Here is a 25104-nt window from a genome sequence, read left to right as displayed (position 1 = left end):
CAAAAACAGGAAAGTGAATTATCCCCAGGGGTCTCTGATGTCACACCTTCTTATGTTATATAAGAGTTAGAGAATCTCAAAAGCCTTTTTTTTTTTATTCTGGTGGAATTATGGTTCCTCATAAGGTTAGATTTCCACAGCATGTGTGTCAAATAGTAATTTAAGATGGTTTTCTTTTTTTGGTCTGTGGGATGACCCCATCTTTAGCTCTGAATGAAACCAGACGACAAAATAAGCATCTTCCTTTGACAAAGACCACAGCCTTTTTAGTTTGGGAGGATCTGTTGCATTGGAGCAATGGGAGGAGCTGCCATAAGCACTGCTCTAAAAGTATGTGACTTACTGAGTCTGTTGCCATGCCTTCTATGTGAACAGTTTAATTGTCTGAAGAAAAATGATATTTCATCTGGTTGTCATTTTTGTTTGCTTGTATGGATAAAGTAGGCTTCCGAAAACACAAAATGTGGTTCCAAAAAGAAGGTTGCACCCTGTATTCCCACTTTGGGATGGAGCATATGGGAGAAATGCAGCATGCAGTAATCCATCAATATCACACTAACAGTGATCTAGGTGGTTGCTAGTGGCAGTCATTTTAGAATCCTTTTGGAAATTGATACATAACTGATTTTGAACCCTATTTTAGTGTTCCACTGAAAGGACACCAGAGTTTGGCTTGTAAATGGGATTACATGTTTGTGAGTGAAGTGATTGCAGGCAAAGTATGAAGCTGATGGTCTAAGAGCAAAATGAAAAGAATGGAAAACATATTAACATGAAGAGTTGCTGAAAATTATTCTTGCTTTCTTATAAAATCTGTTGATTACTAATGTTTTGTCTTCTAAGATCAATATCTAAATAAACAGTTAACTTTTTTCTTTAAGCCTTTTGTTTTAACCTATTTTTATTAGGGAAGTTTATTTTTACTTTATGTTTATCTGCACTCTTAGATCATGTTCTTTACACTGATACACCAATATGCTTTCAAGAGCCTAGCAGTATAGTAATACAAAACTTGCAATTTGAAAAAGATAAATTGGTATATTGATAAAAAGAATTTTACTGAGTTTTTAGTTTTTCCCAAAAGGATTTGTAGTGAGAGGCTGTGGAGGGTTTCACTGAGTGCATTTCAATTTGAATATTATACATGTTCACAATCATAGGATTTAAAAAAAAATTGTTCAAGTTTTTGCTACAAATTACTGTCTTTCTCTGAGGTTTCTAATTGACTTCCTTTCTTGGTGCTGCACACTTGACTGGATGTGGCACTCACTTGAAATGGAAACTGCTGTTCTTCTTGCAAGGATTGTTTGAGAATTACGTGCTCTCTTATCTGTTCAAACACGTGAACTATAAAAAGAATCTCTGTTGCTCTCTGTAGCCCTGTGTGGCTTTATAGTTTGAACTGTAATTTTGAATGTAATTATTTTGTGTTGTCTTTGTCTAAGGTTTGAATAATCTGAATACCTAAAAGATTCATGCTGCAGGGCATATTCCAGGTTATTAGAGTCAAAATTTCCTGTGGAAACATACAGTCAGTGTTTGTTAGGTTTAGCTTTAATTTTGTTTTCTTCATATAGCAATAGTGAATGCAGTTCATTAAGCACATTTACTAGTGTGAAGTCTTAGAATGACATGAGGGTTAATTACCATGTTTGCTAAAGTTATATTTAAGTACTTCTAGAGAAGCATTAGAAATATAACATTAACATCTTATGTGTAAATATATGTAGATGTATATACACAAAAATATACATGGTATGTATACACAAAAGGAAATGATATATTTTAGGGGAAAATATATTAACTTTTTTTTAATATACAGGAAGTGTAACAGATTAGAGTAATGATCTACTTGGTATTTTCACATGAGCTGATAAGGAAGCAAATTAATTTAACACCTATGAGTTATTGGGAAGCTTGAAGAAATGATATTTTGTTTGATGAGATGCTCAACTGTCTTTTGAATGGCTCTCATTGAAGGAGCAAATTGAGGCCTGAAATTCTAAACTGATGGAGTTTGTTCTATCCCATTGGAGACTGGGGCCAAAAAAAGCTGCATGGCAGAGGGTCCCAGGGTTGAGAAGGAAGGATTGTGCAGGGGGATTGGCAACAGCACCAGCAGTGGGGCTTAGAGTGACAGGAGACTGTGTGTGACCGGCTGCTGAAGGGGCCTGGGACATCAGCAAAGGAGTGGTGGTAGTGCAGCAATTGATGAGCACCTCTGGTGTGGGTGTCTGGTGACACCCTCTGCTCGTAATTCTGTCCAGCACTGAAGCAATACCTTTAAAGCAGGAGCAATAGTTGCAAGAGCATCTTCAGGAATGTGTATGAATGTGAAAGGCTCTCTAGTTGATTAATATGAGGGTTGTGGAAACAAAGCCTGTTAATTTTGGGTAAATTTTAACTTTTGCTCTTGAAAAGCTGCTTTTGTTTCTCCCTTAAACACATGACTTAATTATCAGCCAGCCTATGGAGAAATAATGCTCTGTGGAGGTTTGAGAGCTGGATGACTTTCATAAGGCACCAGACCAGCTCCTTGCAATCCTTTTACCAAATCAATAGTTTAGGGAGAAGCAACTGCAGTGATAGAATAAAGGAGTATTAATGGTCTTGAGTAAAAGATCTCAAATGGTAGCAAAATTATGGGCTTATCTTTTTAAAATAATCTTTTTAACAAATTAGTGATGCAGTCCAACACCCGTTACAAGAAAAATTAAATTGGTTTTGAGTTGCACTCCAAACTGGAAGTTTGGAGAGGTAGTAGGTTAACTACCCTCTTTACTCTTCTTCCAAACTGAGGTCTCACTAAACTCTGATGTTTGTGGCATGTTATGAGACGTGGTGAGGTCTGTGTGCTTGTTTGCCAAGTATGGCCAGCATGGACGGAGCCAGTGGAAGCAGCTCAGAGACCACAGGCTAAATTCTGTCTTTCTACTGGTACCAAAGATATGCTGGAAACAAATGGTGGCCACGCTGGAGGAGAAAGGGCTTGTATGGGCCTTTGTGCTATGCAAGTATGAGCAAGGGTGCAAATGTCAGGAAAGGGCATCCGTGGCACGTACTGGAATTTGTAGCTCTTCCGCTGAATTTGGTTTGGGACTCTTCTTAGGTCAGATTGTCATAGATATTAGTCATTGATAAACTTGGACACTTGTCAGTTATTCAACTTTTTATAAGAGTTCACACATCAGGAAGGGTGGTCTGTTTCTGGAACCGTTACCCAGGGATGCAATATAGCAACAGCTACAAGCTGAGAAACAGGGAAGAAGCATCTCTAAAATAAGAAAAGGGAGGGTTAAAAATCAAACTGCTTTGTAGTTGGTCAAAAGTTGCTCTCTTTAGAGATGGTATCTGTGAGCTCGAATAATTTGCTCTCATATTGCCACTGATGTAGACTCGTTTCCTAGAGAAGCAAACTTACTTCCAAAAGTAAGTTGTTATTAACAATTTTGTTCCAGGAATAGAATACAGTATAGGATATAGTAAGACTTGTAATCTGTCTTTTAGATCCTATAAATTACCTTCCAGGAAGGGGATTCTATACTTAATAACTAGATGACTGACACTGGTACCAAATGGACCACGAGTGTTGAAGTAGGAATGACCATGTGCAGTCCTTTTCTCAGTCTCACTTTCTGTCTCAGTTAAAAGGAGTTTTCAAGTATTTGTTTCAGCAACAGTAGCTTGTACACTTGAGAATTGTGATATCCATGTCTTGATTAATGCATATGAAATGGATGTGAGAACAGAGGATGCAGTTCTGGCTTTGAGATATTGTTGTGTTTGCTTGGTGAATAATGAGTAGGAAATCATAACAGAGCAAAATGTGCCGAAGTGCACAGGTGGGAGATTACTGTCCCCTGTGTTGCTATATCTATCTCAGTTTGATAGCTTTTATTATGCTTCATTTACCATCCTGTTATGTCACAAGCATTTACCACTGACTGCAAGAGATTATGATTATTGAGTGTGAGTTCATGGTCTTGTGCACAGGGAGGCCAGCTGGTTCTCTGTGCTCTGAGCCAGCTGATGCTTTACCACCATGGTTACCAGGGCTCGAAAGCTGGGGGAGCAAATTCAGCTGAGTGCCACAGTGATGTGCTCAGCTCGGCAGCCGTTCCTAGTGACTGTGCATCCCCCGCATGTTCCACCGTGAAAGCAGAGCGCTCTTGGCTTTGTCTGGAGAGATATATACTGAAGAGTGCAGAAGCTGCTGGTAGTGACTCACAGTAATTACTGTTACACCCTAAAATCAATGTAACCTTGCCTAGGTTCATGTGTATTTGCATCACCTAGTTCAGCGCAGAATGGAGCTAAGAATAAAGCAGTGCTAAATCCTAGCAGATGAGTGCAGGTGATCATTTTGTGTACAGCAACAGATGGCACCTGGTGTCCTCAGAGCAAAGGTTTTTTTTCTGATGGTTAGGGTGCAAGGAAACATTCAGAGAAAAAGGCAGAAATAGAGACTTGCTGACATGTCAATCACTGACAAATTTTGTAGACTCATAAATTGGTGGAGGGAAAAGAAAGGGAGGGTGAGGGAACCTGTCTGTCTATGCAGAGCTGACAGTTAGCACAAACTCAGGTAACACAAAGCCAGCAATTCTGCTAAGTTTGAAAAAAAGGAAACCAGTAAGTTAGTAAAATACCAAAAACTGTTCTTCAAATAGATTTTCAGTTTGTAAAATCTTCCTCAGAAAGATGAACCTTTTAGCTTTCCTGCAATTACAATGATGGAAGTAATCCTGGGAAGAAAAGGATAAAGTTAATAATAGGTAACCAGATAAAGTATTTCAAAAGGCTAAATTGAATTTTTCTCCTCTGATGAATTAATTTTATGCAATTAGACATTATTTTGTACATGTAATAATTTAATTGGCTGATAAATTAATATTCCCTCCTGGCGTTTGATCTGTTATAATTCCGGTAAGAATTTGTGACAAATAGATAAGCTTTCTTATATAAAATATTTTTCCTCCTTCTCATTTATTTTTCTAGCTTTAGAGGAGCTTCTAGTTTTCAGAAGCTTATACTGTTTTTCCCAGTAAAAGTTAGCAAGGATTGCTGCCAGTAATGTGTGTGTTGTTGCACTGCATTTCCTGAATTGACTGTGTTTTAGTAAACCCCATGGAACAGAGAAGATATCATTAAGTTTTTCACAACAGCTTGCTGTACAATGTTATTCTGATCTCCTTATCCTACAGCTTTGGTGATTTTAAAGTATCCCTGGCAATATGTGACATTTTCCATACCACCCTCTACTATGTTTTACTGTTTGGAGTGGAGCAGGTCCATGTTATGGAGGCTTGCCAAAAGCAAGACTTTCCTATAAGTTGAAACTGATTCACTCATTTTCAAATTTTTCGTTTTAAAATGCCACTTTTAAAATAAGAACTGATGGTGAAGTATGAAGTCTTTTTTGGAACATTGAGTCAAGAATAATTTGGTGCCCCCAAATCTGTCTCTGTCAACATCAGACTATTTAAGATCATTAGCGCCCATGATTCCAGAATCTGGAGTCTTATGTTCTCAGCAGATAAGAGTAATTGCTGAATCTTGTCAAGTAAGACTCAGTTGTGGGCAAAGTCACTACTTTGCAGGGAAAAAGAGCATGATTCCACATAACTAAAGCTAGGAAAAGTTGTAATAGAAGGTATCTGAATTGATGTGTCAGGCATGAGCTCCTGTCCTCCATTCATCTTAACCAGTAGTTGTTGAATTGTCTTCTTTGTCTAACTAGATCCAAGATAGAAACTGATTACTGTGCAGTAGTTGAGGTTTTTTTACTATCCTGAACTGGTTTGAGTGAGACAGTTCTTCTTGATCAACTACTTGTATTTGCTGCTTTGTATTCCAAAGGTCTCTAGATGAAATCTTGACTGGTAGGTCTTCATTTTTCTGGGTGTGTAACTTCAGGCATGACAAATAAGAAATCAAGATCCTTGACTTCCCTGCCTTTTAAGAATGATGGAGTCTGAAAAACCATCTTGCAGTTCATCTAGAGAGTCATTTTAACTTTTCTAAGAGTGGTTTTTTCCTGCACCTAAAACTTTGGCTTTGGAGGAGACAGCAAATTGATTTTAAAAGGTATAAGGTATAAAAGGTATAAGCAAAAGTATGAGATAGATTTGTGCTCATTTTGAGTTGAGATTAGATGCTTAGTCATCTGGTACTGGTAAAAACAAACAAAAAATTGTTCTAAGTATCTGAGACCTATTTTGAACAGATACTTGGATTGCTTTACTAATTATTGTATGGAATCTGATAAGCAGATAATTTGTTTTATGATTATTCTCTTAACTCTCTATTCAGGTTTTTAGTTGATATACTCAGTACTAAGTTTTCATGTACCCTTTCAGTAGTCTTTGCGTTTGGTTTTCATTTTTTATATATAGCTGTTCATCTGATTATTTTGTTGGCCTCCTCAGTAAGTTGAGATGAATTGGAAAAGTACATTTTCATGGTTATGCTAGTTTGTCCTTGCTGTATTGTGTTTGCATAGATATTCATAGCTCTATCTTAAGATGTATTTTTTTCTATATTGAAATGGTAACAAAGTAGGATTTGTTACTCTTCACAAATGCTGCTCTTGGCATTAGAAGAAGTAGGTACCATACTGCTGATCTTGTAATTGTAACTAATTTTAATGTATTGCATATTCTGTGTTAGCATTTTTGCTGCTTAATATTTAAGTTCTGGCAGGTTTTCCTGTTCAAAATAACACCTGTTACTGGTCTTTTAAATCCAGTGAGATTTGCTCTGTGTCTGATGCCGTTGTGTTTTGCAAATAATGAATGATAGAAAAGGTTAAAGTACAGACTGCTGTTGTTGTTTATTTTCATTAAAGCTGATACCCGGTGTTCCCAGGACCTGTGCTTTAGGAATTTTTGGTGTTATCAAATGGAATGTTTTCACTTTATTTTGATTGAAACGAATCGAACCTTTTACACCAGGCTGTTAGGTCTCGAATTAGACACCTCGGGAGGTCTAGAGAAACAAACATGGACAGGTGGTTGCACTCTCAAAAAAAATTTGACTTAATAGTGATTTAATTAATATAGACACAGTCAATGACGGAGTTAGTTACTTCAGAGTATGATATTAACTATTACTGTAATCATTTATGGCCTGTATTCCAACTGCTACAGCAGATGAAGGAGGACAGCTCCGAAAACCCGCAGAACATGAAAAAACTGGTCACCAGAGTGAGACATACATAAAGCTGAGTCAGGAACAGAGAATTTCCTTTGGAAAATGCGCTGTGTGGTCATGTAACTAATGACAAAACCATGTATACAACAGGTCAAGAGTAAGTCACATAGACCACTTAGTTATATTTTTTCATGTGATTAGAGATACGTTTGTATATCCATATCCTTACTTAGGATTGTTGTCCTGAAAAATTTTAAGGGAAAACATATAATTTGGGGAGGTAGGGAGAACTGGTGGTATTTGGATGCTTATATGGTCAACACCAAGCTTGGGAGTTTTTAGAGTTGCTGTGAACTTATGCCCTGAAGTTAATGACAAACCTGTACTGCTAGGTGATGTGTTTCAGTAGAAGAGCATTTGTGGGGGGAGGAGGTGTATACTTTGCTTTCAGAGTTAATGTTGGTGGAAGGGGAATAGAGAGAGGGACAAATCTTGACTTTCACTGCAGACTGTGAAGAGCAGCTTGTGGTAGTGGATGTTTTATGTTTAAACTCCTGCATGTTTTATGTTCAACCCTCAGCTTGACTCTTCCTTTACGATCCCTTTTAGCCTGGCATTCTCCTGCCCTAAATCCTTATCAGTTTTCATTCTATTTTCCTTCTGTCCTGCCTGTAAAAGCAAGACCTATATAGATCTTTAGGAAGTGCTGTGAAGTGTTGCCATTTCATAGAGGTTAATAGTGCTTAAACACTCTTTGATAGGCACCTTGTAAAGTAGGCACTTTGATAGGCATACTTTGAAAAGTATGGGCAGAAGATTAGGTTGTGTCATGGCATACAGTGTTTGCGTTTTCCCTTCCTTGGTCTGATGGTGCACAAACTTGTTTCACCAGCCTGATTAGTTCTTAGGCTGGAGAGTGTTTGAAAATGGTAAGAAGTTACAGCTGAATACTGAATTCAGTAGTTTTCAAACAGCAGCATGGGTAGACTGCCTTTCTAAAGTTATTCTAATTAGAAAAAACCCTGTTATTTCAGCAGTATTGTTGACAGCACAGAGCTGAGTGCTGCAGCTGACACAACAGAAGGAAGGGATGCCATCTATGAAGACACTGACAAGCTGAAGGAGCGGGTCTGTGAGAACCAAATGAGGTTCAACAGGTCTAATGCAAGGTGGTGCACCTGGATCAGGGCAGTCCCAGACAGGAGTACAGACTGGGAGAGGAACTTTTTGAGAGCAGCCCTGTGGAGAAGGACATAGGGGTGCTGGTGAACAAAAACTGTAAGAAGTCAACAATGCTGCAAGTGCAGAAATCCAACTGTATCCTGGACTGCATCAAACGCAGCAAGGTCAGGGGTGTTAGTCTCCCTTGTGTTCTGTCCTTGTTAGACCCCACCTGGAGCAGTGCATCCTGGTCTGGATTCTTCACAACAAGAAACATGCAACTGTTTAGTCCAGGTCCACAGAAAGGCTGTGAAGATAAGAGGGCTTGAGAAACTCTTCTAAGAAGACAAATTGAGAGAGTTGAGATTGTTCAGTCTGGAGAAGAGGAGGCTGTGAGGAGACCTTATTGCAGCCTTCCAGTACTTAAAGAGAGCTTTGAAAAAGATGGAGACTTTTTACCTGAGGAAATAGTGATAGCACAAGGGAGAACAGTTTTAGACTCAAAAATTTAATATTTAAATTAAATGGTAAAAAGTTCTTTCCTGTGAGGGTGATGAGGCACTGGAACAGGCTGCCCAGAGGATTTGTGGATGGCCCATCCCTGGAGATGTTCAAGACCTGATCTAATGGGTGGCATTCCTGCCTGTGGCAGGGGTGTTGGAACTGGATGATCTTTAAGATCCCATCTAGCTCAAACCATTCCATGATTGTAAGACTGTAGCAGCATTACAAGGAGAAGAGCTGCATTTATGTAAATGCCTGTGCAAATACAGTCACCCTGTACCCTGGGTGACTCGCACTGTTCTTGTTATGTGTGATGCAGTCAGCTTGCGTTTTAAGTATTCCTTATGTGTTGAGCTTTATATTAAGAGCAGCTATTTTAAAGAAGTGCTTTATATGGCAAGTGAAATTTAAACATGCTGCCTTTGGAGGCAGTAAGTGCCCTTGCTTGGTATTTAATTAGTGTGGTGCAAAGTACTGTAGTTCTGAAACTGCAGAAAGTGCTGGTTTTCCTGGAAGCATCAGAAAGCCTTGATTTTAGACAATACTGTATTGTCGATGCTGTGCTGGTTCAGCAGCATCTCTGCACGCATTTGGCAAATATTTAAAGGACACATTTTGTGTGATTGGTTCAGCCATGAAAAATTATTAACTTCTTTGTGTTAAGGGATGTACACAGCAATGCAAGATTGTATCTTGACAATCCCATGCTTTTGTCTTCTACCAGCAAGGATGTATTTGTGGATTATGGTTTTTTAGCTCCTCAAAGGGCAGTGTACTAAAAGCTTTGTAATCACTTCTGTACTGATGAGGCATGGGAAAGCATTTAATTTCTGTGACTTTGTGAAGCTGGAATAATACAGAAGCTGTGGTAGGCAAAATTTTATTAGCCAGGGAAATAAATGAAACTTTTTTCGAGTTACTTAAAAGTATGTATTTCTATTTAGCTTTAACCTTTTTATATGTTGTAAACTCTGGTCAGAGATAATACATGCTTTCTGGACTATGCAGCTGATGTGCAGACAAGGCTGTGCAAAGCACAAAATAAATGTTGTTGGCAACCATCCTCTCTAACAATTTTATACACTTTATTCTAATTAGCTTCCCCTTTTTTTTTTAAAGTTAACATATCAGATATTTACATTAATGGGTAAGTTGAATAGGTAGAGTTAATACCTAATGGCAACCAAAGATGTATGACTTGTAAATGGTAAATTCTTTGAAGTGATTATAAAAATTGGAGTCCTGACCTGGCTCTTATATAATTTCTCTGGGAAATGTATGCTGTATGTGTCCTTAGCTGAGAAGCTCCCTACTAGTGCTTTGTAACACTGTTCACTAACCCAGCTAAAAAGTACCACTAATCAATTCAGAAGGAAAAATTTGTATTTGTTGGAATCAGAACCCAGCATTATTTTTTCAGAAGGCAACCCAAAAATACCTAGAAAACTCGTCAACACCATGCAACACAGTGTTGCATTTTTGTGATGATGATCAATGTGATTCAAAAACATGTTTGTTAAAAATATTAATTATGTGTAATAATTACCTTGATAGTATCAGTTACCAAAAAAGTTCTGTATTAAGGAATTAATTATTTTCTCTCTCTTCTTTTTCTGTTCTAGGCTTAAAAGAAGCATAAGCCATTCAATTACACCTCTGATATTTTGGAGCTTGAGTGATGTTAAAACTATTTGAATGTATTGGAGCATGGCTGCTTCTTAAAATGCAGAAGTTAAAGGAAATTATTGCTTATCAAAACCTACTGAATATCTGAATTTTCGGGACATTCAGCATTTAACTGTGTCCTTAAATGTCCATGATTAAGATCTCATGCAACCATTGTATATTTTGGAGACTATTCTCCAGAAGAGAACTGTGCATTTAAAAAGCAGAAATGACTGTGGGCTTTTTTGGAACTTACTAAGGTTGAACATACTGAAAGACCATGACCAGCTTGAAGCGGTCCCAGACCGAAAGGGCTGTTGCCACGGGGGTATCAGTTGGAACAGATGGCACCTCAAAAGTCCACTCGGATGACTTCTACATGAGGCGCTTTAGGTCACAGAATGGCAGCTTAGGATCTGCAGTCATGGCACCAGTTGGACCTCCTCGCAATGAGAGCTCCCATCACGTTACCTCTACCCCTGGAGTCCCTAAAATGGGGGTCAGGGCAAGGATTGCTGATTGGCCCCCAAGGAAGGAGAACATCAAGGAGCCAAGCAGACCTAGTCAAGATATTGAAACGTCAAGTTGCCTTGACAGCATGTCTTCTAAAAGCAGTCCTGGGAGTCAGGGAAGTTCTGTTAACCTGAATGCTAGTGATTCTGTCATGTTAAAGAGCATCCAGAGCACACTTAAAAACAAGACCAGACAATCTGAGAATCTAGACTCCAGGTTTCTTACACCCGATGGCTATCCCAGTTCCCCGAGGAAAGCTCTTCGCAGAATACGACAGCGCAGCAACAGCGACATCACCATAAGTGAGCTTGATGTGGACAGTTTTGATGAATGTATTTCACCCACATTTAAATCTGGACCATCTCTGCACAGAGAGTATGGCAGCACATCTTCCATAGACAAGCAGGGAACTTCAGGGGAAAGTTTTTTTGACTTATTGAAGGGCTATAAAGATGAAAAGTCTGATCAGAGAAGCCCAGGCTCAACTAAACTCGGTGAGCTTCTGATTGCCAGTGGAAGCAAGGGTTCAGGATTCTCTCTAGATGTGATAGACGGGCCTATTACTCAAAGGGAAAACCTGAGACTGTTTAAGGAAAGGGAGAAGCCACTCAAGAGGCGCTCAAAATCAGAGACAGGAGATTCATCTATTTTTCGTAAGCTGCGTAATGCCAAAGGTGAAGGGGAACTTGGGAAGTCTTCAGATCTTGAAGACAACAGGTCAGAAGACAGCATTAAGCCTTGGACTTGTCCGAAGTGTTTTGCTCATTATGATGTACAGAGTATTTTATTTGATTTAAATGAAGCAGCAATCAATAGGCATAATGTTATTAAAAGAAGGAACACAACGACAGGTGCATCTGCTGCTGCTGTAGCATCACTTGTCTCTGCACCTTTGTCCCATTCTGCAAGCTTCAATTCTCCAATGGGCAGCACTGAAGACCTGAATTCAAAAGGAAGTCTTAATATGGACCAGGGGGACGATAAAAGCAATGAACTAGTGATGAGTTGTCCTTATTTTCGTAATGAGATTGGTGGGGAAGGGGAAAGGAAGATCAGCCTTTCTAAATCTAATTCAGGTTCCTTCAGTGGGTGTGAAAGTGCCTCATTTGAGTCGACTCTGAGTTCTCATTGCACAAATGCTGGAGTTGCAGTTCTGGAAGTTCCCAAGGAGAATCTGATTTTACATCTAGACAGAGTAAAAAGATACATTGTTGAACATGTGGACCTTGGTGCATATTATTATCGAAAATTCTTCTACCAGAAAGGTAGGTAAATTGTATTTCTCCTTGAGCTTTAAGAATGACTTTTTGTTTTCCGAACATGCAAAATCCAGTTGATATTTAATAGTATTTGCAAGAATTAGGGATTTCTTCAGTGGTGTATTTTACTGATGGTATGTGCTATATCTAGTAGTCTTTCAGAGTGTTAGAGTATAAGAATGTTGAGGATTTTATTTGCTGATAGCTATGGTAACAATGGCTACAAAATATGAATGTCTTGAAACACAGCTTTGGGTATCCATAGGAGTGAGCAGGGGTTGGCACTTGAAAGATTGAAACAAGAAAATCCTAAAATACGAGAACTTTCTTCCCACTGTGCCAGGAGTTGATTTACTGAGGATTTAATGGAATGTGCATCTTAGATGGGTAGCATTTACAATAATCTTTGGACATACTAATTAACTTAATAATCAGTTTCAAAATTTTTCAAAATCAATAATACAGACATGAAGACATGTACAGATATAACTTTATGTACACACACAAATACCTGTGTTTCAATGCCAACAATATATCTGAAAAACCAGAGTGCAGTTCTCTTATCACATGGTTCTGCCCTGAAACCGAGTATCATAATTTCCATTGGATGTATATGGGAGGGACAAATAAAGCCCTAAGCAACAGATCAAGGCCTTTTGACCTATAGAAAAGAGCATGCCCCAAACATTACCCAGATACTTCCCCTCTCTGTCCCCCCAGTCAAAATAATACTGGCACTGGAGGTACAAATCTCCCTCTCATGATTCTGCAAATGATCAAAAAGATTGCAGACCAAAGTCCTTTAAAAGAGTTCAGTCTGCAGAACTGTGTTGTACTTCTGATTGATGGAGCTGTTCTGATGACTGACCTGGAGAGTGCTTGCTCCTTACCTTTCAATGATCAGGATTGGTTTCTTCTCTTCAGTGAATGCAGTTCAAAAGAGCTTGTTTCTCACATATAAAAGTAACAGGGATGCCTGGTTAGAATTAAATTGATGGTCTTAAAAAGAAAAAGCTTATGCTTCTTAACTGCATGTTATTGCTAATAATCTCATTTCCCATTTTTCTCTTGCCTTCAAAATATGTCCATCTCTCACCTCTTCCTCCCTGCATTGCCCATTGTTTAGGTGGCTCTTGTTACTCTTTCTGTAGTCTCCTCTTTCTGCATTCTTTCTAGGGCTGAGAGGTAGCCTTTGCTCCATGTTTTTTGAGTGCTGATCCATATCCTTTGGAGACATAGGAGTTAGGAAAAATAATGGCTTCCTGGGAAAAGTTAGCTAGATGTGTGATATAGGTTAAGGTATGTTTAGAGGGGAGAGCCTGAGATTTGTGACCTTTGGGATTGTCTTCCTCTCTGTCTCCCTCTGGAACAATTTGATTCCTTATCAGTCTAGTGAGTTTTGCAATCAGCAACTAAAGTTTCATGTTACAGCTGACCTGATTTACAGCATTTCAGCCCTAAGAGGGGTAGACATTATTCCTCCCCCTTCCTTGTACTGGTTCTCTTGTTTGCAGAGAACTTGATAAACCAGTTGAGTTTACTGAACAAGCAAGCAGAATTCTTGCCATCACAATAAATGTGGAATTTACTGCTTGACTGTTTCTCTCCAATTCTGGTGAGGGATATTTTTATTTCCTTGCAGTCATGGCCAGGTAAGGGATGGAAGTGAACAGCAGAGGAGGAAGGAGGTGTGAGTGAAATTTCAGCCCTTAGGCAAAACCAGTTTATTGGTTTGCCTTCTCCTTAAGGGAAACTACACCATCATGCTACTACAGTTCCAGTCGCCATTACATTTCCATTATTTTTTAGATGTAATTAGGAAGAATTGATAAAATCTACATAATCTAGTCCTAAGGGTACTGGTGAGGGGCAGCCAGATATAAAAATGTGTGTTATGGAGTAGGATTGGATGGGGAGAAGAAGCTGTGTTTTTTTTTTTTTTTTTCCTTAAGCATTAAAACGGGTTTTAAATTCACTTTTGTGTTCAGTCCAGCAGAGTCCAAACCAAGGGTGTTGTTTCTTCCGGAGATTTTTATTTTAAAATAGAAGCCTCATTAGATATCCCATACCCCAGTTTTCTACAAGTACAGAACATATTTTGTTGACCACCCAGAGTATCATCATTCCCTGAACAAACTTTGGACTAAGCTGATGAAGTGGGATAGTGATAAAATTTGAAGCAGCATCATGGGGAAAAAAATCTCGGAAGCCAGTTGTAACTGAATTTTTTATGTAACATGAAGCAAGTAATGATGCAGAAATTTTTTTGCTGGAAGAGGAGGTTGGATTTTTATGATGTTATGAATGGAACAGATAGTGCCAAAAGACAAGTTTCAGTTGGATCAGCTCATCAAGTCAGTAGGCTTTGTATAATTTTATAGTCTTGGAAGTATTCTTACATGAATTCTAATTTGACAACAATACCTTGTAAAGATCTCAAACCAGGCAAATGTCATGGACTTGGAGAACACCTAGTAACCTTAGAGCTTGCAAAGAATAAAAAGTGTTCCAGAGAATTGTAAGCTGAGTTGGTTTTCATTCCAACTGGAAATAACAAAGAAGGTGATTTGGAACTATATCAATAACGAACTGCCAGTTAAAAATCATCAATGATGCTCATCAGCATGATTTCATGAAAAATGTCTTGTCACATAAAAGAAAAAAAAATACAGTTAATCTTGTGTCTTAAAAAAAGATGAAAGACATTGAATTCATGTAGGTCCTTTTAATTTCTTCAGGGTGATTTGGTGAAATGCTGGTGGTAACTTGTCTGATGTCTTTAATTATATGAAATCAATACCTCATTTTTACAGGTACTGTTACTTAGATTATAGATCCATCTCAAGTTTTAGCAATGTATGGAGGAAGGATAAGTGAGCTTCCTGTATTACTAACATGGTCCAAATTAATTCAAATATTTTAATCTAGTTAGTGTAAAACATTTGCGTGTGACATTTATGGATGAGTCTTTGTATAAGTTTAATGAATGCAAATGGATGAGTTTTTGTACGTAAAGGAAATTGGTCCCTCTGCAAAGTAGTGGAATTGATAAACAGTATTGTGGCCTGGTGTCCAGACTTCTAAATGTGGAAATACTGGTGGAGACAGTTTAGTGGAGGTAAGACAAATTACACTTAGAAAAGGATATTGGGAAGAGAACTTTATAATGGCAGGCTGAATTCAGTTTCTCCACTTTATATCTGAACTAATTGTGCAGACTTCCTTTGTACTCAGTGGAGAGAAATGAACCTTGCAGGATCTTATGAATTTCAGTCATTTCTCTCAATTCACTAACAGAAGCTCATGCACAACTAACTCACATGGAAATGTTTATTTTTATAGGAAATGAATGCTCCTCTTATGATGCACAAAATGTATTTACAAGGTGGTTAAATAATGGTGTATTTTAAAAGGTGTATTTAATAGAAGGTCTTAACTAAAAGTTTCAAGTCTCGACATTTATAAGTTAAGCTTGTGCATAAAAAAAGAGGGAGAGGATGAAGCCAGCACAAGAGACAATTTGTGAAAGTTGCAGATGTGTTTATTAAAGACTTATTTACAGTCAATGTTAAAATCACACAGAGAGAAAAATTTGTTTCCATCAGCTTGTCTGAGTGCAGTTCAGGAAAGAGATCATGTCACTCCAGAGGAGCAGTCTGTTTGCTCTGTTCCCATAATTGGTCTGGGAGTCAGTTCTCATGGAAAGAACCAAGAGCATCTGGTTTGCTTCCATCCTTCTCATGCAGTAGTTGCTAATGTTGCCATTTAGGACAAATGTTAGTTACTGGCTTAGAATGAAAGACTTGACTGGGAAGTAAATAGTGTCCCGAACTGGTTTTATAACAAATGAGCTGTTGGTTGGCTTTCCTTTAACTGTTGTCAGCCAGTAAAAATACCCTTTTCCCTAATGCATTTAATTGCTGCATATTCTATCCAAGAGTTGGTGCCTTTCAAGTATGTGGCTAGACTTGCAGAGCCCCCAAAATGCTGCCTGCCCTTTTGTCTCCAGAGAAGTACTGGGCAGGGTTTTCCAGTACGGTAAATGCTGAGCTAGGATTAGAGGAAAATACTTGATGTGAGTTTCATTCAGAAGAGAAATGTATGGGGTTTTTATTTCTAGTCAAATTACACAGAATATCATTTGGACATGATATCTAAAGGGAAATATGATGAAAGCACAAAAGAACTTTTTCAGTTAAAATAAAGTGCATTTACTTGGATTTCCATTGCAGAGGAAACTCATAAGTATCTGCCAAGAAAATAAGTATTTTACCTTTGGTTCTTCCACAGAAAGCATCTTTTGACTTATATGATAGATATTTAACTATTTTTAAAAGTATGTATCATTTTTTAATGACCAGCTACAATCAAATCATCTTTTTTGTTTTCAGTATGGATTTATAAGTTAATTTATGGCTGCTGCTAGTTGTCCTGATTGTCCTTTAATTAAATTATTTTTCAACAGATTTTTTTGTTTAGATTAAATGTCAAGCTTGAGAAATGTTGTTTCCAATTAGCTTCTGTGTGGTGTGGAGAAATAAGCTGTCTTCTATGGTATTCATGTTTGACATCAAGTTCCTGAATTATAATTGTGACATAGCCCTTATTTTCCCGATAAAACAACTAATTAGCTCCCTTTACACTGCATATTAAGCTTTTTGCACTTTAATCCTGCTGCTGCTTTTCCTGCACTGGAGAGAGAAAATTTTTGGATGTAAGGAGATTCAAATTTTAAGGGAAAATCAGGTGGAAGTACAAGAAAGTGTACCAGAAGGAAAAGCAGTCAGGTATAGGGATATATATTGTAGCTTGCAGAATGAATACAGATATGGGGTTTAGGGGAGGAGGAAGAATGAAGATAAAGAATGAACAACCCAGTAGTAAATATAGAGTAGAGGAGAGGGCAAAGGATGTGCAAAGGAGAGCAAGAAAGAGACTGCCCAGTACAGACTGAAGGAAAAGAGAATAGAAGACATTTCCTCTTAACAGAGAAGTGTGGAGTTCCACACTACTTCATGCATTTTTCCAAAGCAATAGGAGCTAATTAAAAAGCTTAATCAAATTATACAGAATTGTGTATGTATTTTGTATATGTGTATGCAGTTTCAAACATTCCTCTTGCCACCCTTCTTAAATGTGTTTTCAAGATGTAGAATAATTTTTCCTGAGAAAATTTTCTATCTGAATTGCAGGCTAGAGTAATTGCAGGTACACACGTTTTATCATCTGTGTGACTGTCAATACACTAAACTAATGAATTGTTTGGACCCTTCTAGTATGCATAACCTCCATATCTTTATCTTTAAGCTTTTCAATCATAAAAGCAAAGTCACATCACTGTTTTTAAGTCACTGAGCAGTTTAGTGTGGAGATGTCCAAGTTACCTCAGGTTTTGGAAGCTGCATAATATTCTGATTCAAAAATTAGTCTAACTTTCTCCAAGACTGGGCTGCTTCTGCATTGACCTTGTCTGCCATAAACTGTTTGGTGAGCTATAAACATCCTGACAAAAAACCAAACCAGGTAATGCAGGAGAAAGAGATGCTAGGGTGTTAGTAAGATAGTTTGAAATTTTGAACAAGAGATCATCTCTGGCATTTACCAGCCTCATATTTGTGGACTAGTATGAAAATGTAATTAGAGTTATATAGATAATCTAATTTGTTACTAATTTTCCCACTCACAGGTCAGCCACCCAAAGTTAAATGACAATATTTACAGAATATTCCTTGACATACTGAAAGAATTTTGAATTTTAATTACCTTTATTTAAAGTATTGACTTTTCATAACTGGCAGACAAATTTGGTAGAAAGCAAGTCTTCTAGTGCTGCAAGCATGTCTCTAATGCTGTCTTGCATGCTCTGAAATCTTAAACAGAAGACACTGAGTGAAGGATAATAAAATACCAGACACTGGGGACTTGACTAGACCCCCCCAAGGGCTTAAAGTGCTGAACAGCTGTGTGAAAGCACTTAGTAAGTTGGAGGGAGATTTTGTAAGAACCAGTAACTATAAGTTTTAAAAGAATTAGAGTAAAAAATGAGGCTCCTATTTTTTTAACTGTATTATTAATTGGAAAAATGATTGCCATTCATTTTAGATGGGAGTGTATTTCAATATCTGTTTTTATTTTCTTTAAAGATGCAGTTCTTGATGATGTTAAAATACTTTACATTTTCTCTCTGTAGTAGAATAGCTCATATTGGACTGCTCCTAAAGTTCTTACTTAAAATTGTTGTTTTAAGATTGACAAGTTATCTATATGTAGTAAAGGCAATATGGTCACATTTCCTGTCAGGGCAGTTACATCTTTTCTTTATATCACTGAATTTCACGTTTCTTTGAATTGCTGTATTGTCAGGTGGTAATAATTTTTTCTATTTTTGTGTATGTATAAAATCATTCCTATATGCAGCTTATGGAGACTGATGACATGGGACTTACTTTTCTTGCACAATGCTTGACTCCAATTTTTCCATTTTTCTCTTACATTTTCTTTTAGGGAATATATGTTTAAATTCAGGAGTCACTTAAGATATTTGCAGCTTTGTTTATATGTTGCTGCATTAATGGTGATATACCTCTGTCAAGATAGTTTGTAATGCTCAAAAAGTTCTACAGAAGAGCCTTCAACATCAGTCTCTAAAATTGTTGAGCTTTGATTTTTGTAAATGTGCTTTTCTTACTTTTTTTCATGTAAAGCTTGGCTTTACATGTCTATAGTTAGACAAAGAAAAATGTGTTTCAAAGAATCTGGTGTTCAGCTAGTGAGTGATTTTACCACTCTTGTATTCTCCTCTCTGCTGGCTTCCCCACTGGACTGCTTTTCAACTGAACTCTCAGCACTTGAAGGGCTGTTGTATACTTCACTGTTCAATATTTATGCTAGTAATTTTATTCTTGTGCTTTATTTTTCTGTGGTGCTATAATTTGATATTTTTACTGTGAACAAGCCATTAACTTCTTTTTCAGCTTCATCAGTTTTTCCCATTTTATAACTGAGTAACGTGTGGAAAAAGCAAAAAGCAGTCAAAAAGAAATAATTTACATCATTTGCTAAGTACAGTTGTTTGACATTTCTATTTTAACATAGGTTTTTAAGTTTCCCACTTTGGTGCATTTAGCTTCCTTCTCTTTGTTTTTAAGGGGGGAAATTGCTAGTGCTTATTTAGTTCAACATGAACTAAACAGATGGCAATAGAAAAGCTGATGCAAGAGGTGTATCCTGTTTTGAGCCTATTTAAGCAGATATGCCATGTTGAATTTCAGCCTTTTTGTAGCTATAATTGGAGCTCACAAGAGAAGTGAAGCACAAGAATGACATCCTGGTACCACCTGAAGACATGCTCTTACTGGCTTCATGGAGCTGGCAGTTTATTTCCAGTGTAACAATCAAGCATGGAAATATAGCTGAAGTGTAAGAAGTAAGACAGACTTCTATTTTTTTTTCTCTTATATACAAGAACACTGGAACTATTTTGGGGCAGATGAGAACTTGGGTCCAGTAGCTGTGAGTATAAGAAGAGAGAAGCCTGAGGAAATCAAAGAAAATGGACCTCAGTACAACTACCGGATCATATTCAGAACCAGTGAGGTAAGCAGTCCAGGGGGATAGTGAAAGAAACTAGAAGTGAGAAGGCAAAACCAGGTCCAGTATGTGGGGTGTGTGTGCTTTTCAGCATTGATAATAGATTTCTGTACAACCTGGGAACCTCCTGACAGAATCATGCTACATGTTTATCTGGCAGAGAATATATGTGAGTTATTCCATAACATCCAGTACAGAGGAAATGCTGAAGGTTGTTTTGGTTGAATTTTCAGAAACTCACAGAAGATATATTAGCTAGAAGCAAGGCAAGAGGAGGGAAATTGCCTTCTTCACTTTTATGTATGGCAGTGGGTAGACTTGAGAAATGTACTTTTTACTTTTAAATGCTCTATAGTATAGAAATACTGTAGTAATACTGATTTTTCCCAGTAGTAGTTTCCTGTAGAACTTAAATCGGATGAATTATATTAAATACTCTGATTACTGTTACCAATGAGTGGAATTTTTGTGTATCAATGTTGGTCTCATGCTAACAGAAATTCCTTAATGTCCTTGATCTCTACTGAGAATTGGAAAAATACTATGTCTGGTTGCACTGCTAATGCTGGTCAATCTCAGTGTATAACTCAGTATATGGGCTGTTTTTCCTTTGTATGCATAGCTCATGACATTAAGAGGCTCCGTGCTGGAAGATGCTATCCCTTCTACTGCAAAGCATTGCACAGCCAGGGGACTTCCCCTAAAAGAAGTGCTGGAGTATGTGGTTCCAGAGCTGAATATCCATTGTCTAAGGCTGGCCTTCAACACCCCAAAAGTCACAGAACAGCTCATGAAGCTTGATGAGCAAGGGGTAAGTGCAGAGTTACAGAATTAAACAAAGGATCTTAATCTGTCAAATTATTGCCATGAGTTGCAAAATGGTCTTTTAGGTTTATATGATTAGAGTAAGTCTGTTGAAATCTCTCATTTAAAGTAAAACTTGTAATCTGTAGGGAGAGTTATATTTTATTTATTTCCCCCAACTTTTGGGGAATATTTGGGATGTATGAAATCAAGTCCATTTCTCTGGGTAGCCTAAAGTTTTAGATTAATGTTATGGCAGTTGTAAATTTAAATTTCCTTTAAAAGAGAGTAGAGTGTGGTTTTTCAAAGACTGTGGGAAGGAGGGAGTTCTGTTTTTATTATTGCTATTGTACTAAGAAGAGAAGTCTCCCATGGTGCTAAATGTTTCACTGTAATACTGCATTGGCTAAACCATGACCAGGGTGCTGCCTGTCTTGTTTTGTTTGTTCTTTTTTTTCTTTCCCCTGGAACAAACTATATAGCAAAATATTCTAAGGCTTTCTTCATATGAAATATTTTCAATGAGGTGATAGTCTCCTTGTGTTTTAAAGATGGGACGGCACTACAGCTTTGACTTAGAAAAACGGAAGTCCATGACTCAAGTGAATTTTATGGTTATAAACTTCAGTAGTGACATTTTATAGCTGTGTGCATGCCTCAGTCCTCACTGGCAACCTCTCTTCCCATGCCTCTTGAGTGGATGGACCCAGGATGGGGACTGGGTCCCTCTCACTGCAGAGATCATGGTCAGGGCCACCTGATGAACTGAACGTAGGTAATGGGATTTGGATTAATGGGATGCATCCCAGAGTCCTCAGGGAATTGGCTTACGGAGTTGTCAAGCCACTCTCCATGGTATTTGAAAAGTGATGGCGGTCAGGGGAAATCCCAGGAAACTGGAAGAGGGGAAACACTGTACCCGTGTTTAAAAAGGGTAGAAAGGAAGGTTCCCTGGAAGTCATCACCCTGTCAGCCTCCCCTCTGTGCCTGGGAAGGTCATGGAACAGTTCCTCCTAGAAGCTCTGCTAAGGCACATGGAGGACTGGGAGGTGGGTTTGAGACAGCCAGCACAGTTTCAGCAAGGGCAAATCCTGCCTGACCATCCCAGTGGCCTTCTAAGATAGAGTAATTACATCAGTGGACAAGGGAGAGGTTATGGATATTGTACTTCTGGATTTCTGTAAAGCCTTGGACATGGTCCCCCACAACATCCTTCTCTATGAATTGGAGAAAGATGGATTTGATGAGTGGACTGTTAGATGGATAAGGAATTGGTTGGATGGTCACATCCAAAGGGTGATGGTCAATGGCTGAGAGTAACAGTGGACATCAGGGACAAGTGCTGTATCTCAGGTGCATAGTGGGATTTAATATCTTCATTAATGACATTGCTGAGGGTGCACTCAGTCTAATTAGGAAGCTGAGTGGTGCAGTTGCCATGCTTGAAGGGATGTGGACAAGCTCAGCAAGTGGCCCCATGGGAATCTCTGGAGGTTTAAGATGACCAAGGGCAAGGTCCTGCACGTGGATTCTGCACCTCTGGTATTCACAGGCTGGAGACTGAACAGATGGAGAGCAGCCCTGCCCAGAGGGACTTGGGGGTGCTGCTGGGTGAGAGGCTGCACATGCCCCAGCCATGGGCACTGCCAGCCCAGAGAGCCAAACGTGTCCTGGGCTGCATCCAGAGCAGCGTGGGCAGCAGGGCCAGGGAGGGGATTCTGCCCCTCTGCTCTGCTCTGCTGAGAGCCACTGCAGGGCTGCACCAGCTCTGCGTGCCAGCACAGGAGGGACAAGGGCCTGTTGGAATGAGTCCAGAGGAGGCCACCAAGATGATTAGAGGGACAGAGCATCTCTACTGTGAGGAAAGGCCGAGAGTACTGGGATTGTTCACCCTGTAAGAGAAGGCTTAGGGTGACCTGATTGTGGCCTTCCAGTACCTGAAGGGAGCCTGTAATAAAGAGGGAGAGGAACTTTTTACAAGAGCACAGAGTGACAGGACAAGGGGCAATAACTAATAACTGAAAGAGAGCAGGTTTAGAGTAGGTATTGAGAGGATGTTCTTTGCTGTGAGGGTGGTGAGAGCTGGAACAGGTTGCCCAAAGAAGCTGTGGATGCCCCATTACTAGGGATGTTCAAGGCCAGGTTGGGTGCTCTGAGTATCTTGGTCTAGTGAGATGTGTCCCTACCCATGGCAGGGGGATTGGAGCTGGATGATCTTTAAGGTCCCCTTCCAACTCAAACCACTCTATGATTTTATGACATCTAAGAAAACTGCGAGGTTAAATTGTCCTTAGTTCTTATCCTGTATGTTATTAAGCTCCCATAGTATGGCTTTCTAATACTTAAGCTTTTGAAAATCATTAAGGGCAAGTGATAGTTGAATTTTTATTATGTGCATCAAAGTATTTTCCGTTTTTGCGGTAATGAAACAGTTTGACACTTCTAGCAAAAAAGATAAGTACACTCTGTACTAATTAGAAGCTGCATTTTTTCAATTCTAAGCTAACAAAAATTGGGTAGCAGCTGCTCTACTAATTAAGTGCACAGAATGTTGATCACTTCTTCTTGCTGAGTGCCACACTGTTTCATTACAGCATGAGCAGGTGCCTGTTTGATATAGCACATAAAATGTTTTGTAAATTTAAGAGTTAAGACTATAAAGTCACCTTTAGCCTGACTTAGCCACTAAATTTCATGCAGGAGTCCCTTCACTGAGCCAAATGTGTACACATTGGTTTTCATTAGAATAAGATGTCTTTTTTTGTATTTGAGTGAGGTCTTAAAGCAGTTGCTTGTTTTCATGTTTAAGAATTTACACTACTTTATTTAAATTTATCTGCCTTCAGCTTTAAGACTTCTGATATTTTTCCCTGCTACATTTTTAAAAGTCATTTGGGTGTGAGATTTTTTTTCCAGCAAAGGTTTTTGTATGCAGTGATTATATCGTCTGTTGGTCTTGTTTATGATAAACTAAACAGATTGCACTTTTCAAGTCTTTCACTGCAACATATTTTCTCTGCATTTCATATCACTCTTATGGCTGAGCTCTGTCTCTTCTACTCTTTCAATATCTGCATATGTCATTCAGTGCTAGAATGGGAATATTTTTCTTGCCCTAGTTTTGTACTGATGGTGTCTGTGAAAGTTGCTTGTTCCTTACTTCCTCTTAGATTGCTAGAGTGGTAACATCTGCTGTTCATACATATGGTCCACACTGCTTGTCACCTAGCTGTTCTTTTATTGGATTTATTAAAATGCATTCATTTGAATAGTTCTGTGTTAAACAGCAATCCAGTAATTTCCTAGGGCTGCACTGCCTTCTTTGCTAATCACCTTCTACTAATCTTTGTCATGAGTGCAGAGCTCATGGTAGGTTACTCTAAGTTTGCTTCCAAATATGATTTAAAAATTTTAATATTAGGGCAATTACTGATTTATTTCAGTTGAAGGTAATCTTTATGGCAATTCCTCATTCACACAAATACTGTGAAATGTCACTTGGTTCTTAATATAATTCCTGCTTCATAATAGAAACTTGCTGACTGATTAAATCCAAGCTATACTTTCTGCTGTCTTTACTGGGTGCTAGATAAATACTTAAAGTGCACTTTTCCCGTGTATATAAATATGTAAATACTTTCAGATTATTAAAATGAAGATGTTACTTTGGCAGTTTTACCACAACAGAATTCATGCTTCAACTTCTTTTTTAGCTTTTTCTTGTAGTTAATACACTTCTAAGGACTAGGTTTATCAGAAGGTTTAATAATGGGGACTGTATGCTGTTCTCCAGATCTGCTCTTTTTGATCCAGAAATGCCAACTTGTGTCGTCCTTGAGGAAACTTTTTTTTCCCCCAAAAATTAGCAAATCTAAGAACACAGCTAGAAGGCATATCCTGCTCTTTGCATAGTCCTTGTTTAGTTGACATTTTCAAAGCAATAAAGCACGGTTGTTTGCTTGCTCATTGGTGCTGCAGATCCCATTTATATTTATGCCCTTGAAAATACTTCCTTCACCTGAAGTTGAAACTTAAATAGTGCAAGTGTGCTTCATGAGAATAATTTTTTGTCCTAGCTGCTTTAAGTGAAATTACTAGAAGGTATTGTAGTTTGCAGTACAGCTAAGGTGTTGTGGTCCCATTAAGCACTTGCATCCCTCCTGTTTCTGTGGGACTGGAGAAGGCCCATCTGAGCAGCAGATGCCTGAATGGTCCAAGACAGGACCTGCCACTGATGGTATGGAAAGTGATGGCAGTTGTTTGGCAGGAATGGCAGCAGTGCCACCTCTCACCAGCCTTCCTCCCTCACCACGTGTCAGCAGGAGGCACTGGAGGAGATTGCCAAGCTGGGCATGTCCCATCCCTGAAAGTGTCAGAAGTCAAGTTGGATGTGAATTTGAGGAAGTCTGGTGTAGTAGACCAGACCTGGTCTAGTAGAAAGTGTCCCTGCTGCCCA

General features: G+C 38.5%; 1 protein-coding gene across 4 annotated transcripts in view; it reads left to right on the top strand.

Annotated features, from left to right (window-relative positions):
- SIPA1L1 (signal induced proliferation associated 1 like 1) overlaps window positions 1–25104 on the top strand; it is a 200468-nt gene that overhangs the window by 119502 nt on the left and 55862 nt on the right. For all 4 annotated transcript variants that reach the window (XM_058806878.1, XM_058806877.1, XM_058806879.1 and 1 more), the window contains 3 exons: window positions 10440–12260; window positions 19720–19850; window positions 20467–20655. In XM_058806878.1, the coding sequence (XP_058662861.1) occupies window positions 10763–12260; window positions 19720–19850; window positions 20467–20655 (1818 nt within the window). In that variant the 5' untranslated portion in view covers window positions 10440–10762. The remainder of the gene's footprint in view (window positions 1–10439; window positions 12261–19719; window positions 19851–20466; window positions 20656–25104) is intronic.

This window comes from Ammospiza caudacuta, chromosome 6 (genome assembly GCF_027887145.1).
Source record: "Ammospiza caudacuta isolate bAmmCau1 chromosome 6, bAmmCau1.pri, whole genome shotgun sequence".
NCBI classification, from domain to species: domain Eukaryota; kingdom Metazoa; phylum Chordata; class Aves; order Passeriformes; family Passerellidae; genus Ammospiza; species Ammospiza caudacuta.
Note: the sequence above shows the minus strand (reverse complement) of the source record. Positions and strands in the feature narration are given on the sequence as shown.